Source organism: Spea bombifrons, chromosome 3 (assembly GCF_027358695.1).
Source record: "Spea bombifrons isolate aSpeBom1 chromosome 3, aSpeBom1.2.pri, whole genome shotgun sequence".
Lineage (NCBI taxonomy): Eukaryota > Metazoa > Chordata > Amphibia > Anura > Pelobatidae > Spea > Spea bombifrons.
This window is the reverse complement of record NC_071089.1, coordinates 49882644-49903735: the sequence shown is the minus strand read 5'-3', so window position 1 is coordinate 49903735 and position 21092 is coordinate 49882644. Positions and strand designations below refer to the sequence as shown.

The window sequence follows — 21092 nt, the reverse complement described above, 5'->3', positions numbered from 1 at the left end:
TATCTTCCAAAACTTGCAGGTCCCAATAAGCATATATTCAGTTCTCCAATATACATGTTTCAGCCATATCAGATGAAGAGAGGGGAGTAATACTGAGAAGGAGGAAGCCTTGTTACAATAAAAAATTGTATTAGATAGCTTTAGATAGCTTTCTTTTCTTCTTTATAGGCACAAATTTAATTTCCTCAGAGTTAATCCATATATCAGTATGTAATAAAAAACTATATAGTGCTTTTTTTTCTTTTTTTTTTTTCACCGCCAACTGGTCGACCGCACGTGTACCTGCTTTGACGCCGTCTTCATTCGATACAGCACCGCATCTCGCCAAGCTCACAAGCTCATTAATAGCCGGTATCAGCACTGTTGTAGCTGTTTTCAAAACTGGCAGCGGTCCGTCAGCAAATATTTAAGTGCGGCGACCACGGTGAATCAGGAGTCAAAGAGAAAAAAAAAAAAAAAAAAAAAAAAAAAACAACCAAAATCGAAGGAACCCGAATCGGACAAACAGAGGCAGTAGGAAACAAATCAGCACCGCGCCAATTTGAGGCTAAAGAGCGGCACCAAAATCACTGCCTTGCCGGTTAATGCAATTCAGCATCGGAGGGAAAAAACTCGAGGTTCCCTAACCCAGGACTCCAGAACGCCGCGCGCGAGCACGCTTACGTGCTACGTCATCGCTCCTCCCCCCCTATTCCCCCCAAACTTGGTTTCTCTAACTGAGCCCTGTACTCCAGTCAGACACACTATGTGTTAACCTGACTTGTCGTTGCTGCCCACCTCAGTGTTCATCAGTGGTGGGTGTGCTGTTGTCATCCATCCATGCGATCTGCACACTTGTCACGTTAGGAAAAAGAAAAATTAATATTGGATATATTATTCGTATTACTTTCAAGTCACTGTGAATGTTTTTCCATGCAAATGCATAGTGGGATTTCTCAGAATCCTCTGTTTATATGTTATATATATTTTGCTTATTTTCCTAAACACATCTCCTGTCCAGGACTATAGAAGTGTGAGGTACTTACCTCTAGCCAGCACCAGTTATCAATTGCATAACATCTTCAAGAAGTCTACATTCATGTGTATTCGGTGCTTCTATTAAATGTATTTATGCTTGATAAGGCTGTTTTGGACAATATAAGATGGTTGCATTTGTTCCTATTATAATGGATTCTATATGTCTATTTAGATAACACTTCATGACGAAGAAGTTGCCAATCCTGCGTGTATGGATCTTGTCAGAACTCCACAGATGAGAAAATGTACCATCATCCTCATGTATGCATGGTAAGACTTAAACTAGGAAACAATTACTTATTTATGCGACAGAGTGCATTGAAAATACATTCAGTTTTAAACTATATTACACATTATAAAACAAATCTTTAAATCCAGAGCAAAATCACTGATGAACATCAAAATATCCTCATAGATACTGTTATTCTTGGGGCAACAAGTCATTGGTACTTTATATAAAACATTTCCCTTTTCATCCTTTATTTATGCTTTTTTGTGGGTCTATAAGGAAAGAGTCTACATGAGTGTTATGTTTCAGCTCCTTTACTTCACTATACATTATGAAAGGACTAGCACCTCAACCACAAAAGTAACAACTATTACAATATGGTATAAGGGTAAAAATGCCAAAAAAATGTCAGGAACTGGGTCCATACACACGACTGTAATGACCCAGAGCGTCCAAAGATTGTGTTCAGGAGTTCAGGATGCAGAAGCAGAGCCACGGGACCTGGTGCAGGGCGACTGCAGTCACCCCGGTGATGAGCACCTAGGGTTGTGCAGTGACATACGAGTGCCCTGACATAACTGCGGATGTTGTCCAGAACAAAACGAAGTGATATTCTGCAGGCACCCTGGAGCAGGCATGAGACATAGCACTAGAATCATGTGCAGGATGCTGCAGGCTGGGAGTATGGAAGCTAAGCAGAGTACAGGAGAAACATAGCAAGGAACATAATAGACAAGACATACATAGTACAGGACACAACAAAGGACAGGAAACAAGGCAAGGAACACAGGGAATGGAGTGAGATCCTCAGACGTTTTTCCTTTAAGCAAGAATAGGATATCTTAAACTGGAACATGGGGAGAGGAGAGAGGAACCAATAACCTCAGATGATATAGGGAAAAGAGGGCAAAGGCACATAAAAGACTGACACACATAAATACAGGACTAGCCTAGGACTACGTGGTAACAATTGGAGATTCCATCACATCATATGGCCATAGTATGCTTAGCCCACCACTACGCCAATGTACTCCAATATTCGGTGGGTCCTAGCACTAAACCCTGCCTACTGAATTATTAATAAACTGAAACTAAACATTGAATCTAAACACAAAACCAAGAAGGACATACCTGTAGACTTCGGACTGAGACAGACATAACAATCAGGTGGGACACACCTTATAAAGGAAACAGAGCTGAAGCAAAGAGCGGAACTGGAATCAAGGAATCAGAAGCACAGAACAGAGCATATGGAAATCCAGGAATGGATTACAGCAAAGGGGGGAACTCTAGCGAGACGGGGTGAACTCTAGCGAGACAGGCGGAGCTCTAGCGAGACGCGGGGAACTAAAACGAAGCAGCTCCGCATCCTCGATGGAGCCTGACAAAAAGTAAGAGTTCATACATTACTAGTAGTTTATCCACGTAGGTGATAATAAATTGCCGGGTAGACACACATAAAATGGGAGTAAATGACAGAACTATAATAGAAAAATACAGTCTGGTAATACAATGCACATTTCCACAAGTATGACTTCATTTTGCAACTCTGGTATACCTGCTTTTTGGACTAGCCATTATTCTCCTCATCTTTTTTTAATCAGCTCACTAAAAAGTTGATTAGTCAGTGAAATAAAGGGTTAAATGTTTGAGACAATGTTTCAGTAGCGTTAATGTTTCATTTTCAAAGTGGCTTATTGTGCATAAAACTTTCTGTTATGGAATAGAATAACACAGGGGGTTTGATACACTAAGGAAGTTGAGCGGTCCATGAGGTTAACTAACCAGATGTGACTGAAGTTGCATGCCCTCACATGCAAGCATCTTGTATATTCATTATTTATACTAATTAGTTGCATGCAAAGTTGTGTGAAAAAAACAAATGTAAACCCTCTTTGAATTCTATGGTTTTACATATCAGGGCATTATAACAATCATACGTTCCTTAGCAAGTCTAAAAACTAGGTAAATACCACCTCAGATGAAAAACAACACATGACATATTACACCATGTCATGATTTATTAAACAAAAATAAAGCCAAAATGGAGAAGCCATGTGTCAAAGTACACCCTTACTGCTTTCATAGGAACTATGATGCTAGTTATGAAGCAACAGACAGGTTTTGCTAATCAGATGCCCTTGATTAATTGATCATCAGCAAGTGTGACCACCTCTATAAAAATGTTAGCAGTTTGTTTGTCTGGAGCATTCAGCTGCGTGTTAACACAAGACCAAGTAGGAGAGACATCAGCAATCATCTTAGAGAAGCAATTGTTGCTGCTCATCAATCTGGGAATTGGTTATAAGGCCATTTCCAAACAAGTTAAAGTCCATCATTCTACAGTGTAAAAGATTATTCAAAAGTGGAAAATATTCAAGTTGCCAATATTCCCAGGAGTAGACGTCTCAGCTAATTCACTCCAAAATCGGACCATGCAATGCTCAGAGAAATTTGAAAAAAACGTTATATCTGAGACTCTACGGGACTCTGTTACCATGTTAAAGTTAATTACAGTAGAATAAGAAAAAGACTGAACAAGTATTGTTTTGGTATGGAAGGGTACTCAAATTGAAGCAGTCATCTTTGTTGATTACTTGAACAAGAATGATATTAACCTTAAGTTTACATAAAGTATGAAAAAGGTTAGCATAGATTGTCTGGATATTACACTTAAGGGTAACCCAGTAAGTGGGACGGTGATGTCATATGTTTATAGAAAACTAAGTTCACAAAATACATTATAACATACCAGATCTTGTCATCCAGCTCAACTTTAATTGGGCATAACTAAAGGCCAGTTCATTAGGCTTAAAGGAATTTAGTATAGAGGCCATTTTTTAAGTTAACAAGTAGTTTTTAAGCAAGGGGCTGCCATAAAAGAACCATTTTTAGAGCCAAAGGTATAGTGGATGGCATCCTACGTTCTGATCTTTTGAAAAAAAAAAAATAAAAAAAAATCTACTGCAAAACTAACCTTTTATGATTCTGGGTGGCTAGTAAACCTACATTTGTAACTACATACAGTTTAGAATATCAGCATATTTGTAAGTTGATAGATAAGTGCCTTCTCATGCTTTACTATGACAAGACACTAAAACCCGATGTACAAAATAGATGTAGGTTTTCTAGCCATAGAGCTAGAACATTAGGCAATATCCTTGCAGCTAATATGCTCGCAGAAAAATAATCTCCCTGGTTTAAGAGCGTGGTTCAAATGTGGTAACACTATGTGTTGCAATCATATTACTAGATCTCCTACTTTTGTTTCTACAACCGCAGGTAAATCTTATACTTTCGATTCATATGCTTATTGCAATACCAGTTTTGTTATTTACCTATTTACCTGTGATTGCCATCAGATTTGGAGATAGAATGAGATTACTCTACGAAAGGGATTTTTGAGCTTTTCACCCGTATACGAGCGGGAATAAATTCTGAATGGGATGTGGGTATTTTTTTTATTAATAATCCCTTAATATATAGGGTTTTGCATTTCCTATTAAACTATTCTTGTCATGGTTCCTCTGTTTTCACCCATATAATGACCTTTACTGGTTAATCTTGTGTTTAAAAAAAATTAAAAAATTATAGCAACCCCACAGAGTGATATACCGTATTTATATATGATAAATTAAAAAGGTCCCAGTATCCTTTCTATATACAAAAAATTGTTTATACAAACCTTAATGATTGTCTATATCTGTTAATTAATGTGGGATCGTGGCCAAGGCTATACATACACCACCTCATTAACATATAAATACCACCTGGAGGGGATGGGTGTGTACCTATGACTAACAATATAAATAAATGCATCAGTGGCCACTGCTCTATTGAGGATTTTTTGTACTGTGTCATGGAGAAATGTATCACTTTTTAACTGGAACTTCAAAATAAAGACAAAGTTTTACTACCATGAATGCTCACTCTCACTGGATTTATCTGCTTTTTTCTCCATACTGGCCTTATTTTTGTTTGATAAATCATCCACGGCTTGCCCCTTCTTAAGAGTAGCAGCAACGTGCAAAGTCGTTTTGCCTGGGCCCCAAAACCTAGAGGGCAACCCTGCCTCTCTTGCCTTAAGCAACTTAAATTTGTGTTGAGGCCCTTACCCATTTAAACATAAGTACAATTACACAAACTTCTAGTGTTTTGTCATAGATGCCTTGTGTGTATGTTATGAGCATATTTGTAAATAAACCTATTTTCTTGACAAATGCAATTTTTTTTTATAGGTTTACAAGTGCAGTTATCTATCAGGGTCTGGTTATGCGCCTGGGAATTGTGTCTGGAAGTCTATATACAGATTTCTTCATCTCTGCAGTGGTGGAGTTACCAGCGGCTGTTATTATTTTACTGTCCATTGATCGCATTGGACGGCGACTTCCATTTGCTTTGAGCAATGCTGGTGCTGGAATAGCGTGTTTAATAACTGCTTTTATTTCAAAAGGTACATATACAATACTTCCGTACAAAATAACAAGTAATTGTTTTAATAAAGCTGTTTTCATAATCATGTTACTGGCTGCTACAGCATGCCGAATGGATAAACTGTCACTTGATTCTGTAATTACTATCTGTGAGTATGTACATCACAAAAATTGAAATATTGTACTGGTTGGCAACATGTGAGATGCATATTAGACTTGGGCATTTGTATTCCTAAAAGAAACAATTTTAACTAAATTTGCCAATTTTGCCACTTCTTACGGATGTCTGAAAACGAGGAGGGACTTCCAATGAAACAAATGAAGCAGAGAGCTCTTAATTTTCATTTGCATTTAATTGTTTTTTTTTTTTACTCACACTCTCTCATGGTCTGGCAAATTCTCCTTCACACACTCACGTTATATCTCAATGTCTATCTCAATGTTGCGAAACGCCCTACTCCTTGCCGAGTTCACTTCCAGCCGCACCAATTTTCTTCTGTGTGGGGCTTGCCCCACACACAAGGTTAGTGGGACCGCCTACTGACATCAGTGGCACTGCCTACCTGCATCAGCGGGACTGCCCACTGATGTCAGCGGACAACAGTCAATGTCAGCGGGACCCCCTACCTGCATCCTGAAAAGGGACTGCTCCAGGTAGCCAGAGACTAGATTTTACCAGGTAAGGAAGTGTAACAGCATAACATCTCCACATACAAAAGATAAGGCATGCTGTGAGGTCATTTTGCCACATTATGCTTTTTACAGAGTGCCACAATGTCCTCATAATGGTCCTGTCACATTCTGTCCATTTGGCAGAACATTTTTAAATATGTATCTTTATACAAATCTTTTGTTTTGCTCACTGTGGAAAAAGAAAAACAAGTAATTTTTAAATGTATGTTGCAATTAGACTTACAAGATGTTCTGAGGACAAATGGTAACATGAAAGACCAAGGTAGAGGACTGCATTGGGATGCAAGTCCTGCCAAAAAACTTGCGGGCACGGGCGGTCTTGCTGGTGTTGCAGACGGGAGCGGGAGGTCAGGCACTGTACCTGCGGGTCCCATTAATCCCGCGCAGTCCCGCAAGGCTGCCTTTGCGCTGCCCCCTCACAGCATCTCTTCTCTTGCTCCGCCCAGGAACAGAGCGGAGTCACGTGATGTGACGCCACTTCCCATGACTCCGCTGTGTTCCTGGGCGGAACAAGAAAATAGACGCTGTGAGGGAGTAACACGAAGGCAGGCTTGCGTCACTGCGCGGGAAATCTGCAGTTCAGGTAAGGAGGTGGGCGGGATTGACCACATATGTGGCGGCAGCGGGGGGGATTGACCACATATGTGGTGGGAGCCGGCGTGATTGGACACACATGTTGTGGGAGCGGTGGTAGTGGAACATACACATTGCGGGAGTGGGCGAGACTGGACAAAAAAATTGCAGGAGCGGGATTAAAAAAGCACGTAATAAGTGTCAATCTTGTTAACTCGTCTGTGCTGTTTGAATTTTAACAATTGATATAAGATAAGACCATACATTTTGTATTTACAGTACTATAGCGGATTGGATTTCAGATCTCTGAAAATCTGAAGTATTTTTGTGTTTTTATAAAAGCCTCTCATATATTATGTTTTGCAGACATGTTATGGCTAAAAATAACTTTAGCTACCCTTGGACGGTTGGGCATCACTATGGCATTCGAAATTGTATATTTTGTAAATACAGAATTGTATCCAACATCATTAAGGTAAGTAGAATGTTGTATCCCTTGTGTTTGGTTTATTTAATATTTGTAAGCAAAACACCATTGGGCTAAATCATGCTAACTTTAAAAACACTTTTACTTGCTACCAGCCTTTTACATACACATGGTTGAAAATGTATTATATGTTCTAAGTGATTCCTGACACTTGCACAGCACACAGACAAATGAGAGATGGGTACTGTTCAGAAATATAGTAGTGTGTTATATTAACACTCTATTTATAACTATGCATTAAAGCATTAGATTCCTGCCATACACCCATGGGTGTTCATTTTTGGCATAAATGATCATTATGTTGGTCTACTGCGGCTAGTGGCAAATGTGGTGAGTTTGCTGTTGTCGACAATGCCACCAGTTTCCCTCAGAACAAAAGCTTCACTTGGTGTATATGTAGGTGTTGATTCATTCCAGAATTGGTGAGATGTCCTTTTACCTTACCCCGGCTCAGTACCTTATGACACAACTTGCACCTTGCATTGCACCTATCTCCCAAAGTCTCAAAATCCTCCCACACTTTACTATGATGTTGCCCACCAGACAAGGTAGCAGTGGTATGAGTGTGTTTCTGTTGTATATTTTCCATATTTGTATTTGTGATGGTTGTGGTAGTGCTGTCAGTGCTTACAGCAGGTATGCTGCTGCTTATGTGGATGATCATATGCTTTTTAGCCTGGGCAGAAGGCAGAGTAAGGTCCACTCCTGCTGCAAGAGTAGACCTTCCATCTTCTTCCTCACTATCTTCTATACCAAAAGTAGACATACTGCTATCATCTAACTGTGCCACTGCCTGTCCATCTTTGCTCTGGAAAGTGGTGGCAGTGCTTGCGGTAGTGGTATCGCTAGGGCTGGTTGTGGCACCAAGGGCGGTAGTGGTGATACTGGTAGTGGTGGTTTGATTCCGTGCTTCACCATAAAGTAGCTTGATCCCACCTAATCACCATCATATGAGCCCTCAGTGAGTTGTAACTTAAACCATGCCTTACTTTCGAAGGTGCGGTGGACAAGATTTTAGCACTACAATATCTGTGTACTGATGTACTTAGATGTGCTTTACATATTGCAGTATAATAAAGCAGGGGGTACAGTAAGTGCACCCATATAATAAGGGAAGAAGACAGATTGTAGCAAAATTTTAAAGAAAAAAGGAATTTTTTTTTTGCCACAGGATAAAAAGTGGAGCCATCCACGGTAAGATTGAAGTGAAAAGATTTAGGTGGAAATTTAAGTCTTTGATATATAAAGATTTTATTCTCTGGAAGTCATCGAGAAAGAGACTACTGTAAGGCAATCTATAACCTGGTTGAAATGTGGGTGCAGATAGATAGATTTGAGTATCACTTGCATAGATGTGACAGGAGCCAAATTATTTTTTAAGTTGCCAAAGGGAAAGAATATACATGGAAAAGAGGAAAGGACCAAGGACAGAGACTGGGATACCAGTATTGAAAAGGGGAAATGGAGTTAATGCGATGTTGGCATCCATTGGGAAAAGGAACTATGAGTGAGACAGAAAAAATATTTTACTCATCCAAAAAAGCTCATGAAAAAACCTGCTAAATAGATTCTACTATTTGTCCTGAGTTTAGAAATACCCAATATTTTTATGTTTGTTTTTTTTTCTTTTTTCTGCTATTTTTGCTATTTTAAAACCATTTTTTTCAAAGCTGGTTATTCTGCCCCATGTGCTATTTCGGGTGTCTTTAAAGCCAGCCGATGCAATTTACCCCATCAAACCATATATTTTTGAAACCTAGATATATTTGAAGGTATTTCAAATGCTAGTATTTTAACCCTTTCCATGCATGAGATTCTACCACCAGCCTTTGCCAAAGTTTGTGGTATTAATTTTTTGGGGGGTTTGTCTGGTGTTTGTAGTTAAAAGGCCACATTTGGGAAGTGCGCTCCCCCCCCCCCCATTTTGGTCAGTCTGTGCCTATGCCCTATATTCGAGCCCAGCCACTCCAATTTATCCCATGAAACCATTTTTTTTTTTTTTTTTTAATTAGACCCCCCCTTGGGTATTTGAAATGCTTTTACTTTAACTCTTTACATGCTAAGATTTTTGGGAAGGTACCACCCTAATTTTAGCACTTGCTCTTTTTGGACTTGCAACTGGAGGGTTTCTCTGATGCATAATAATTTTTAAATGCATAATAATTTTTAAATGTTACCATTTTTGAAGCATTTTTTTCCATTTTTATTTTTTTTTTACTAATCACATAGTGATTAGAAAGCTGGGCTCCATTGAATACAGGTACTGCATTCAACCTGCAAGTGGAGCCAGAGTTCTCTAGAGGGTCTGGAGACCCTCTTGCGAACTTTCCCAACGTTGTTATTTTTTTTACATGACGGCCGCCATCTTGCGAACGGCTAAATCACTCGCAGTGACGGTTGTGACCGTTCTCCGGAGCGGTCACAGCAAGTCCTGGGGTGGGTGTTCGGAGACATTACAGGAGAATCATCAAAGGTAGCAGTGTCTTTACTGTATGTGAGCTGGTTTTTTTTCTATTTCCTACAATATTTATGATTCAACCTTTTTGTATTTAGAAAGCAGTACAAGTAAACATCTCTGATATTACACACGGTTACAGCCATTGAGAAAACGCACAAAAGAAACAGCAGTGTTGAAACATAGGATAAAGTAGATTGCCTGGTAGTTTGTCATCCCACTCTGCATATCTTAAAAGCCACCCTAGTATATAATTATTCCAATCAGTAATCATTTTTTAATAACTCATGCAAATGCTCCATAAAGGGATGGCATCAATGCATCATTATGTGGCTTTAACAAGGGCCAAATTGTGATGCCTAGATGACTGGCTCAGAGCAGCTCTTATGGGGTGTTTCCAGTTTGTACCTATCAAAAGAGGTCCATGGAAGGAAAAGCGATCATCCAGAAGTCATGAGCGACAAAGGCTCATTGATGCGTGTGGAAGGCGAAGGCTGGCTGGTGTGGTCAAATCCAACAGATGACCTACCGTAGCTCAAATTGCTGAAAAAGTTAATGCTGGTTCTGATAGCATTGCAGTTTGTTACTTATGGGACCAGTCAGGGTGCCCGTGCTGAACACTGCCAATGTTCCTACAATGGGCACGTACCATAAGAACTGGGCCATGGAGCAATGGAAGAAGGTGACCTGGTCTGATGAATCACAATTTCTTTTACATCATGTGGAGGGGCGGGTGTGTATGTGCCACTTACTTGGACACGAGAGTTCAATCTACTATAGTATGTACAGTATTTCAGGCCCAGACTGCACCACATTACCACACAGCGATTCACACACAAAACAGCTCCAATGGCAGTGGTTTGAATCATATGAAATAATTTGTAAGAGTATTATAGAAACCTGTGTGTTTTTGTAAATAGTTGAGTCACTTGGCCTTGTTTCCATGTCAGAATTATGGCTGGTTGGCCCCAAGTCTTCCATGAAGACCATTTCTGACCAGACTGCTCCGGACAGTAGATGAGTGTACTAAGGTCCCACTGTTTTCTGCCAATGTTGAGCTGATGGCACTGCTGGACATCTTCTGATTGCAGAGGGAAGTAAGCATGATGTGTTTTTCATCTGCTGCACTGTCCTTGGCCGACCACTGCGTCTATGGTCCCAACATTGCCCGTTTCTTTTTGCTTCTTCAAAAAGGCTTACACAGAACATGTGGAAACTGTTGGCTGCCTTGAAATTTCTGCCTAGGGGACTCCTTGCTGGTGCAGTTTAGCAACCTTGTGTCTTGCTGCTGTGCTCAGTATTGTCTTGGTGTATGACTTTTCACATTAAATTGTCTTCAGCGACCTCGCCTTGTAAGTCAGTTTGGCTGTTCCTCACCCAGTTTTATTGCTCCTACACAGCTGTTTCTGTTTCAGAGGGAGTGACATTATGAAAGTCATGTCCATACATTTTTTTTATTATTGCACAGTTGCAACAATAATGATCAAAAACCAGCTGCACCTCTGACCGCACTTATAAAACGCTGTCCCTTTTTTAGCCATTTGCCATACAAGGAGGGTTTCTGCATACAACAAACTCCGACATTTGTTAGGGAGTAGGGTTAGAGGTGGGTCTTTCCAAAGCAATGTAGAAGAATAATGGTGTATTTTATTTGCACAATTTAATAAACTCATGTTTACAACTTTGTTTATATACACACCGCTGAAACTTTAAGGACTATAGGATATTGCAATCTACTTACACCCAGCAAATATTCTCAGGTCTTACAAAAATAGGGATATCAACCTATAGAGGAGAAACATTACCAAAATTGGTCTCAAAAAGAAGACACACTAAAGCTTTTTTGTCTCCAGCACCAGAATCTTAGCACGTATTGGTAATTTGTTTGATATATTTATTTGATTTATATGTATAAAATTACCTATTTTTCATGAAATAAAGAATATATTTAATGTCAATGATGTAGATGGCAAGTCAATATGACATTTTGCGATTATATTATGTTATGTAACACTCTCTTTTTTTCCACATTGCAGAAACTTTGGTGTGTCCTTGTGTTCAGGCATGTGTGATTTAGGGGGAATCATCGCCCCTTTCCTGCTTTTCCGCTTGGCTGCATTATGGGAAGACTTACCACTTATCATCTTTGGTATAATCTATTTTCTTCATATTGTATGTTTTAAAAATGTACACTATATGACCAAAAGTATGAGGGCAACTTTCATTACACTTATATGAGCTTGTTGGACACCCCATTCTAAAGCCATGGGCATTAATATGGAGTTAATCCTACCTTTGCGGCTATAACAGCCTCCGTTCTTCTGGGAAGGCTTTCCACAATATTTTGTCTGTGGTAATTTGTGTCCGCTCAGCCAAAAGAGCATTTGTGAGGTCAGGCACTGACGTTGGATGAGAAGGCCTCACAATTGTCATAGGACTACAAGAAGAAGCCGCTCATTTATTTAGTCATAAGGAAAGTATTTCCATTTTCTTCTTTATTTGATTTTAGGTGCTCAACACTCATATTAACATACCCAGACACTCACAGCATACACAACCAGACACTAACACACACCTAGACACTAACACAACCAGACAGTCAGACTAACACACATGTACAGACACTCACTCTAACATAACCAGACATATACACACTAACATACCTACACACAAAAAGAACACTAACATACTCATACACACACAAATATACACACCCACTAAAATACCAACACATACACACTAACATACCCAAATGCACAATCAAACCTATTCACACGCTACTCACTTGTGAAGCTTCAAACTGTCCTTAATGCACCTCGCACACAGTCCAGGGCGGATCCAGAGCTGACCTTGGGAGGGGCACTCACACTAACATACGCCAGAACACTTGCACTAACTCACGTACACAGACACTCAAGCAAACATACCTAGATACTCAAACTAACACAGCCAGTCCCATACTAACATACCCAAAGACAACTCTTAACACACTAACGTACCCAGGCAGGCACACATTAATGTACATACCCAGGATGACATACCCTGACATACACAAGTAGACATACACTAACATGCATCCCTCGGCAGACATGTATACCCAAGCAGACACTAACATGCATATGCAGACAGACACTAACACATGCATGCAGACAGAAACTTACATACAGACACACACTAACATAACCAGTCAGACACACATTAACATACCCAGGTAGACACACACTAACATACCCATTACACATATACATGCACACATGCATTTACTAACATACATACCCAAACATACAGTTACATACATACCCAGTACACACACTAACATAGGTACACGCTGAAATGCACAGGCAGACACACACTAATATACCCAGAAACACATGCATGCCCAGGCAGACTCTAACATACTTACCCAGGTCGACACACACACACTGTAATATACAGGCACACACAAAAATACCCAGGCAGACACACACTAACATACCCAGACACACATGCATATCTAGGCAGACACACACTAACATAGCCAGATGCACATACATACCTAGGCAGACACTAACATACATATGCCCTGCAAGTTGCCACGTGATGTTGAGTGACTCCCCTCCTCCTAGTTAGGGTGTAGGGACTTATCTCTACTGCCAAAGCATCCCTCCGTTTCTCTCGTGGAGGTGGAGGATCAATTTCTGAATTGCGTAGGATTTTTTCGCACATGTTATGTGTTATAGCAGAGAAATCCAGCCAAACATGTTCAGTTGCATCTCTAGATTATGGCAACAGCCCACATGCACAGTTTTTTTTTTATTTTGTCTTCTAGACATTATAGGGCATAAGTTGGAATTTCCCGGTATATTGTGTCAAGTTGTTTTGCTAGGCCTATGCGATATATGAAGCAGCTTAGCAGTCTCGCAGGACACCATGCTCCCATAAAAATATATTTCTTTGCAAGGCAGAGAACGCAGCGTATTTAATCAGGAGCATTTGGATGCTTTTTTGCAGACATTTAGCCACCAATCACTACCAAAGTTAGCTGTAGCTAATTGGAATAATTTCCTGCACTTGTTTCACCAACACTTGTGTGTCTCTTAGGATGTTTTGCATAGGTTATGTGGTATGGCAAATACATCCAAGGACATTTTCCTTCTTGCACATTCAGAATGGACTCCTTATATGGTAGTTCTCTAAAAAAAATATTGAACATGCCAACCTGGGTCAGGTAGATGGCAACCTTTTTATATTCTGGTTTTCCTTAAGACCAGGTAAACTATATTTTCTCCCTCTCTATCCTGTTCTGTCCTTAATTCCCTCTAGCCACCCACCAATCTAAAACATAAACTACAGCTACAATTATTTTATTAAAATTAGTTTATTAAAATTCTTTATCTATGTATTTTTGAAGGATCAATGGGGGGTGATATATATACTGTAGGTAATCAGTGGGTTAGATTGGATAATTGGATAATTAGAAAAATATTTTTTATGATCTAACAGATGATGGCGAGAGGCACAGTAACTCATAAAACAGTCCTGTGATGACTGTGATTGCTCATCACAGAGATCACATTAGTGTTCCATTGACTTATTGGTTCTCACGGGACTGCCTTGGTTGCGAGGCATCATTGTGCATTGCGAATGAGCCTACCGCAGCGTGCATGCGGGCACATCATAGGAATTTCTACAGGGCGTACCAATACGTCCAACAGGTAATCCTGGCATATTGTTTGTGGACGTACCAGTACATCCATAGGGTAATGAAGGTTAAATAACATTTTAAGTAGTATACATTTCTCAAGTAAAAAAAAAATTACCTTCAGGAAAAAGTGAAAAGGAGCAGCTCCAGAGCAGCACAATGCATCCCCCAATCAATTTTAGTGGGAGCACTATCCTGTCACTGATTCAAGTAGCCAATCAGTGACATGCAATTCCAGACCATAGGCAAGGCGTTGTCACACAGGAAGTCTTGTAAGATCCACCCAAATGCTTGCTGACCCAGTACTGGAGTTGGCTGGCTGTAAATATATCACATGACAGGATATGTGTTCAGCTGAACACATCTGTGAGACAGCAAATGTGTATTGGGAATCTACAGAATTTACAGATTCTACAGAATTTCTCAATGCATTTGCAAAGGGAGCACCATGAAAAAATTTCACATAAAAAGGCAGACAATTATGTATTAATTTATGAATGTTCTAAATAATTTATTAATCACAAAACGGCATATACTATTTTAAAAAATGCAATGTTAAATATTATCTTTAATAATTTAGTATTTTAATATTTTATTTTAGCAATACTTGGACTTGTTTGTGGAGGTCTAGTGATGCTTTTGCCAGAAACAATGGGGATTTCATTACCAGAAACAGTTGAAGATGTTGAGAATCTTGCAAGGTAAATTCGTAATCTACATAACTTACTTTTTATTTTTCTTATTTACAAAGTTTATTTACAAAGTAAATTGTCATTTATTTGTTTAAAAGTGTGAAATGGCGACCCTTTTGATATGTAGGTTTTTAGGAATGGACTGCCAGTGGACTATAAATGATATAAGTGCTTCTGTCTTCTTCATACATGTGGCTGCACACTACATTCTTACAGTTTTGCAGCATGTAGTCATGTATATCCAGCAGGTATACTCTAAGGGTAGGTGGGAAGCCCCATAGGGCATGGGTCCATCATGACTTTGCCTCTTTTGCCCAAAGGTAATTTTGGGCCTGTATACTGAACTTAACAAACTAACACAGCTATTGCAGCTTTCTTACCAAATTGTATGGCATCCTATATGATAATGCAAAAATTAATAGGAATTTCACATAAGGCAATTTCTATGAAGTGCATGGCGAATGAGAGTGGCCTTGTAAAAGATATTAAAATGGTTCTGCATAATGCACCACTGGCACCTGTAGCCACTTATGAATGAAACACGGAGATTGTAGTATTTAGAGCATTTCTAACTGACATCGACACTGTTCTAAAAACACATTCAAAGACACACACAGGAATGCCCTTGTAAAATATTAATGAAATAATGTGATTTCATAAAATAGCTCTTTCATTGTCATTAATAAGCGCAGGTTGGCTGGTACTACGCATCTGATTATAAAATCTGCTCCACTAAGTTATTATGACATCTGAAATAAGTGGTATTGCTTTCTATTTCTATTCTATTCTATTTGCATAATAAATAAATAAATATAGAACTGTAACCGTTAAGAACACATTGCCTTATTTCCTATGTTCTTCCTCACCTACTGAATTGCAGAGTTTAGTGTTACAAACAATTATCATCATAAATAATTTAGTTTTTTGAGTTCTGAAAATATATTAATTTGTACAAAACTGCTATTTTTTTAGGCAAAAGAGAAGTACAAAGAAAGAAAAGGATACACCTGCTTTTACGTGACACTTTCATAATCGTATAACTTGTGACCTCATGAATGGTGAATTTATTTTCCCTCAGATACCTGCAATGCCATATAATCATATTTTTTTTTAATATTTCTGTAAATGTATTACTAAATAACTCCAAAACAATTTTAAATGCTTGAAAGCAAGAGGGATGAGAATTGTGTTGGAGCACCATCTAGTGTGTGACAGATGTATTATTTCATGTATTTTTATACATTAAGTTTTTTTTTTTTAGCAAATTGGTTCCACTTTCCCAAAACAGTTACAAAAGATAAAGACTTCATTCTCACACTTTAATGAACAGAAAAATATATGTGTTAATGGCATACACCGTAGTTCTGAATGTTAAACTTGCAATTGTTACAAATTGTATAGTGCATAAACCCAAGTCACTGCTTTTTTATGAACTTCATAATAAATATATATATATAGCTAGATTTCATGTCAGATGATAGCTTTGTATAAATGCATTTGCTTTTTAAAAACACTTGTGTGACTGCACTCAGGAGCACTTATTTTTACACCAAATGTTGTGGGTAAAAAATCCAGAACTGTAGCGTGGCATGTGATGAGCGCTTGACAAAAAAAATGCAAGTTTGCAGCAACTGGTAAAGTTAAACTGGCAAATTCACTAAAGCCAACTTAATTTATTACTCAGTAAATAACTCTCAGCTGGCATATACCTACTTGCAAGTGAGAAGTGAGTGAATGAAGAAAAGCAGGGAATTTACATATTCATGTACATGCAAGTTCCAAGCGTAGGTTCCAACTCCCTTTGATCATAAAAAACAGAGCTGTATGCAGTAATGTAGGTTATCATTGACAAAAAATTATTTAACCTCATTTTTAGCAATATGCTTCCTTTATCTGCAAACTGGAGGCAGGCATTTTTGTCAATTATGTGATATCTTGAATGACGTTCTCTTGTCAAACACAACACTGAGTTGATTTGGCAGAGCAAAATGAGCCATTGTATTCTTTATCAAATGCAATATGATAAGGAATCGGGGTGTTTGTCTAATAGATTGGGCTAAGAGCTAGAACACATTCAAATGACTAATATGCAGCTCCCTGAAAGTATTTATATTATGCAAACACTACAACTGTTTTAAAGAAGAAAACGATACACTATTTTTGAAAATGTATTTTTAGTCTGATACTCGTAATAAAAAGGGGGCATTGCTCTCTCAGAACTAAACAACAAAAAAAGTGGGGAGGTTTAATATGGTAAACATGCTATATAAAAAAATTAAAAAAAACAAAGAAACATGCTATATAGGATGCACAAAGAGGGTAGTAGATAAATGGAACAGCCCCCCATCAGAACTGCCTAATACAGTAAGGGAATTTAAAAATGCATGGGATAGCCATAAATCTGTTCTAAAACTAAGATAAGATCACTAACTGATTAATACTTGAGTCCTACATCAGGAAAAATGGACAGACTAGATGGGCTGAATGGTTCTTATCTGTCGTCAAATAATACATCAATCAGCCATAACATTATGACCACCTGCCTAATATTGTGTAGGTCCCCCCTTTGCTGCCAAAACAGCCCTGACCTGTCAAGGCATGGACTCTGCTAAAGCTCAGAAGGTGTGCTGTGGTAAGATGTTAGCAGATTCTTTAAGTCCTGTAAGTTGCAAGGTGGGGCTTCCATGGATCGGACTTGTTTGTCCAGCACATCCCACAGATGCTTAATTGGATTGAGATCTGGGGAATTTGGAGGCCAAGTCAACACCTTGAACTTGTTGTTGTGTTCCTTAAACCATTCCTGAACCAGCTTTGCTTTGTGGGAAGCCATATTATCTTGCTGAAAGAGGCCAATCCCATCAGGAAATACCGTGTCCATGAAAGGGTGTACATGATCTGCAACAATGCTTAGGTAGATGGTACGTGTCAAAGTAACATCCACATGAATGTCAGGACCCAAGGTTTCCCAGCAAAACATTACCAAAAGCATCACACTACCTCTGCTGCCATTGTGCATCATAGTGCCATGTGTTCTCCAGGTTAGCGATGCACCCAGCCATCCGCTTGATGTAAAAGAAAATTGATTCATCAGACCAAGCCACCTTCTTTCATTGCTCCGTGGTTCTTATGCTCACACGCCCATTGTAGGCAGTGAACAGGGGTCAGCATGGGCACCCTGATCGGTCTGCTGCACTGTGTGTTCGGACACCTTTCTATTAGAGCCAGCATTAACTTTTTCAGCAATTTGACCCACAGTAGCTCGTCTGTGGGATTGGACCACACAGACCAGCCTTCACCCCCCACGTGCATCAATAAGCCTTGGCCGCCAATGACTTTATCGCCATTTTTACACTTCCTTTGACCACTTTTGATAGATACTGACCACTGCAGACCAGGAACAACCCACAAGAGTTGCAGTATTGATGCTCTGACCCAGTCTACCCATCACAATTTGGCCCTTGTCAAAGTCGCTCTGATCCTTATGCTTGCCCATTTTTTCTGCTTCTAACACATCAGGACGAAATGTTCACTTGCTGCATTATATATCCCACCAACCTAATGTTATGGCTGATTGGTGTATGTTTCTATGTTTCTACAAACCCAATCTCTTCCTCCTAAAAATAAGTTTAAATGTCCTTGGAGGTATCCTTACTAATTTTGTGCATGTGGATTAGTCCAATTTTTAATTTTAACAAAATTTACCAGTTTTGTCAATGGGCATGAATCTCCCGAAATGAGGAGGGACTCCCCTATGAAAACAAAGAAAAGAGCTCAGAATTTTCATTCACTCACCCTGTCTCTGAATGTCTCCCTACCTTCTCACCTAATGCTTATATTTCCCAGTCTCCTTGCCGCAAAATTCAGCTCTTGGGGAATAGGTTTAACAACAAAAAACTGGATTTGTCTTTTATGATCAAAAAATGAAAATTCATAGCTCCTCAATATTGAGCTCCTGTCATATTGAGAACTCAGAGTGGACCTTTTACTAAACAGTAAAACTTTTTTTTGTATTTCAGGATATTTGACATTAAGGTTTAATAGAAACGTTTCTCCAATGAATAGTAATGTAACAGTATACTCATCAAATCCTTTTAAAAAAGGGTTATGCCTATTATTATTATTCTTATATTTTGTTTATATAGTTCCATCAACTTACCCAGCATTTTTTTTACAATTCATATGACCGGTATATGGAACATCTATACGATTTCATTTAATTATATTTAAATTTAATTACGGTATATATTTACTTCAACTTTTTTATTCTAACTAGTTATCATTTCTTTGCCCAAGGCCAGTACACGTTAGTAAAAGTGATAGCAAGTATAATACTGTTAACATTAATTAATAGGGCCATTTTTTGTATGCTTTTCACAATTTTGGGATCAAAACATAATTTATTTTATGTGTGTTTGATTTAGTTAATAAAGAGCTATTATGAAACAAGTTCTATTATAGAAACTTTAGAATGTATGTGTTTGCCTGCCTGTACATGGCATAAACATTTGCTAAGGGTTGTAATGCCCACTGACTTTGAATGCTCTAGCACCTATAATTTAATAAAACATCAACCTCAGCTAGCTGCATGTTTACTGTAAATCGCTGTAAATAACAGCTTTGTTTTTAGACGAACTATAGCTTTACTTGTGACTTTTAGAAATATTTTAGGTGTTCCGCTTAAAATCAATATCAGTAGTCACTCCTTCACAAGCTTCATGAAGTGAATAAAACTTCATACTTTTTCTTCTGGGTTACCCAAAGATATTTTGATTAAGTGGGCCTAAAACATTGGTCACTCCACAATAGAGCTACCTTCCTGTTAAAGATAGAAAGCTCTTCTAGGTCAGAGCTCCTCAATGTCAGTCCTCATGTATCCCCAACAGATCCCGTTTTTATCGAACACGCTAATATATATATATATATATATATATATATATATATATATATATATATATGCAAAAGGAACCAATCACACTGTTTTACATGCATCAATTTGTTTTATAGAAATTGCTGGTTGTAGTGATGAGTCATGTAAACTCAGTTTTGTTGGTTATAAAAATATATAAGCTATAAATACTTCCTGTTTACCATAAAAGGTTCTTTCCATGCGTAACATCTATACAGAAGTTAGTGACAAACTTATGACTTTGATTTTAGCATGAAAATATAATATATTGGAAAAAAAATTCAATTATCAACTTCAGTAGTACATTAATGAGTATTTCCATTCATTAGTAAGTCAATGACTTGACACTAGAATTATCTCATTGTTTTGTAGACTTTAAAATTCATCATGACATAGTAACTAATAGTTTGAGGTAGTTTTAGTTCAATCACCAATTCTTTAAGAAGTGGGTAGTTCATATTATATGTGCACTGAAGTTATTTACTGGGTATCCTTGACTTTGAATCCCTTGAACTGAAGTCCAAGTTGGTCAGCTGAAGCTAAGCCTGTGACAATTTCCCAGAAGCTGAGTATGTTTGAAGGGGGGTAGTATTTGAGGTGGATTTCAATCCACAGTACATGTGCACTTTGCACATATGGCCAATACAGGTTTAGTTAGTTTCATAATTTTTGGCAGTTTTATATTTTGCCTACATTTTGCTCTTCATTATGTCCATGTGATAAGTAAGCAAGAATTACCATGTCTTCATATTCATTCAATTAAAGGTTTAGGTTTTGGATTTTTACATTTATATTACTGTGTTTTGTAAAACTAAAAAGTATTTTATTATCATATTTCTGTTTTCACAAATATTTTTTCACATGTATTTTCATGAATGGCGTTGATTAAATTATATTACTTATGGTATATTTGGTATGTACTTTTG

General features: G+C 38.3%; 1 protein-coding gene across 2 annotated transcripts in view; it reads left to right on the top strand.

Moving 5' to 3' along the window:
• Positions 1 to 16582, top strand: part of SLC22A3 (solute carrier family 22 member 3) — an 88277-nt gene extending 71695 nt beyond the window's left edge. For both annotated transcript variants that reach the window (XM_053461183.1, XM_053461182.1), the window contains 6 exons: positions 1190 to 1287; positions 5485 to 5699; positions 7312 to 7420; positions 11924 to 12036; positions 15170 to 15269; positions 16233 to 16582. In XM_053461183.1, coding sequence (XP_053317158.1) covers positions 1190 to 1287; positions 5485 to 5699; positions 7312 to 7420; positions 11924 to 12036; positions 15170 to 15269; positions 16233 to 16281 — 684 coding nt within the window. In that variant the 3' untranslated portion in view covers positions 16282 to 16582. The remainder of the gene's footprint in view (positions 1 to 1189; positions 1288 to 5484; positions 5700 to 7311; positions 7421 to 11923; positions 12037 to 15169; positions 15270 to 16232) is intronic.
• The last annotated feature ends 4510 nt before the right edge of the window (positions 16583 to 21092 follow it).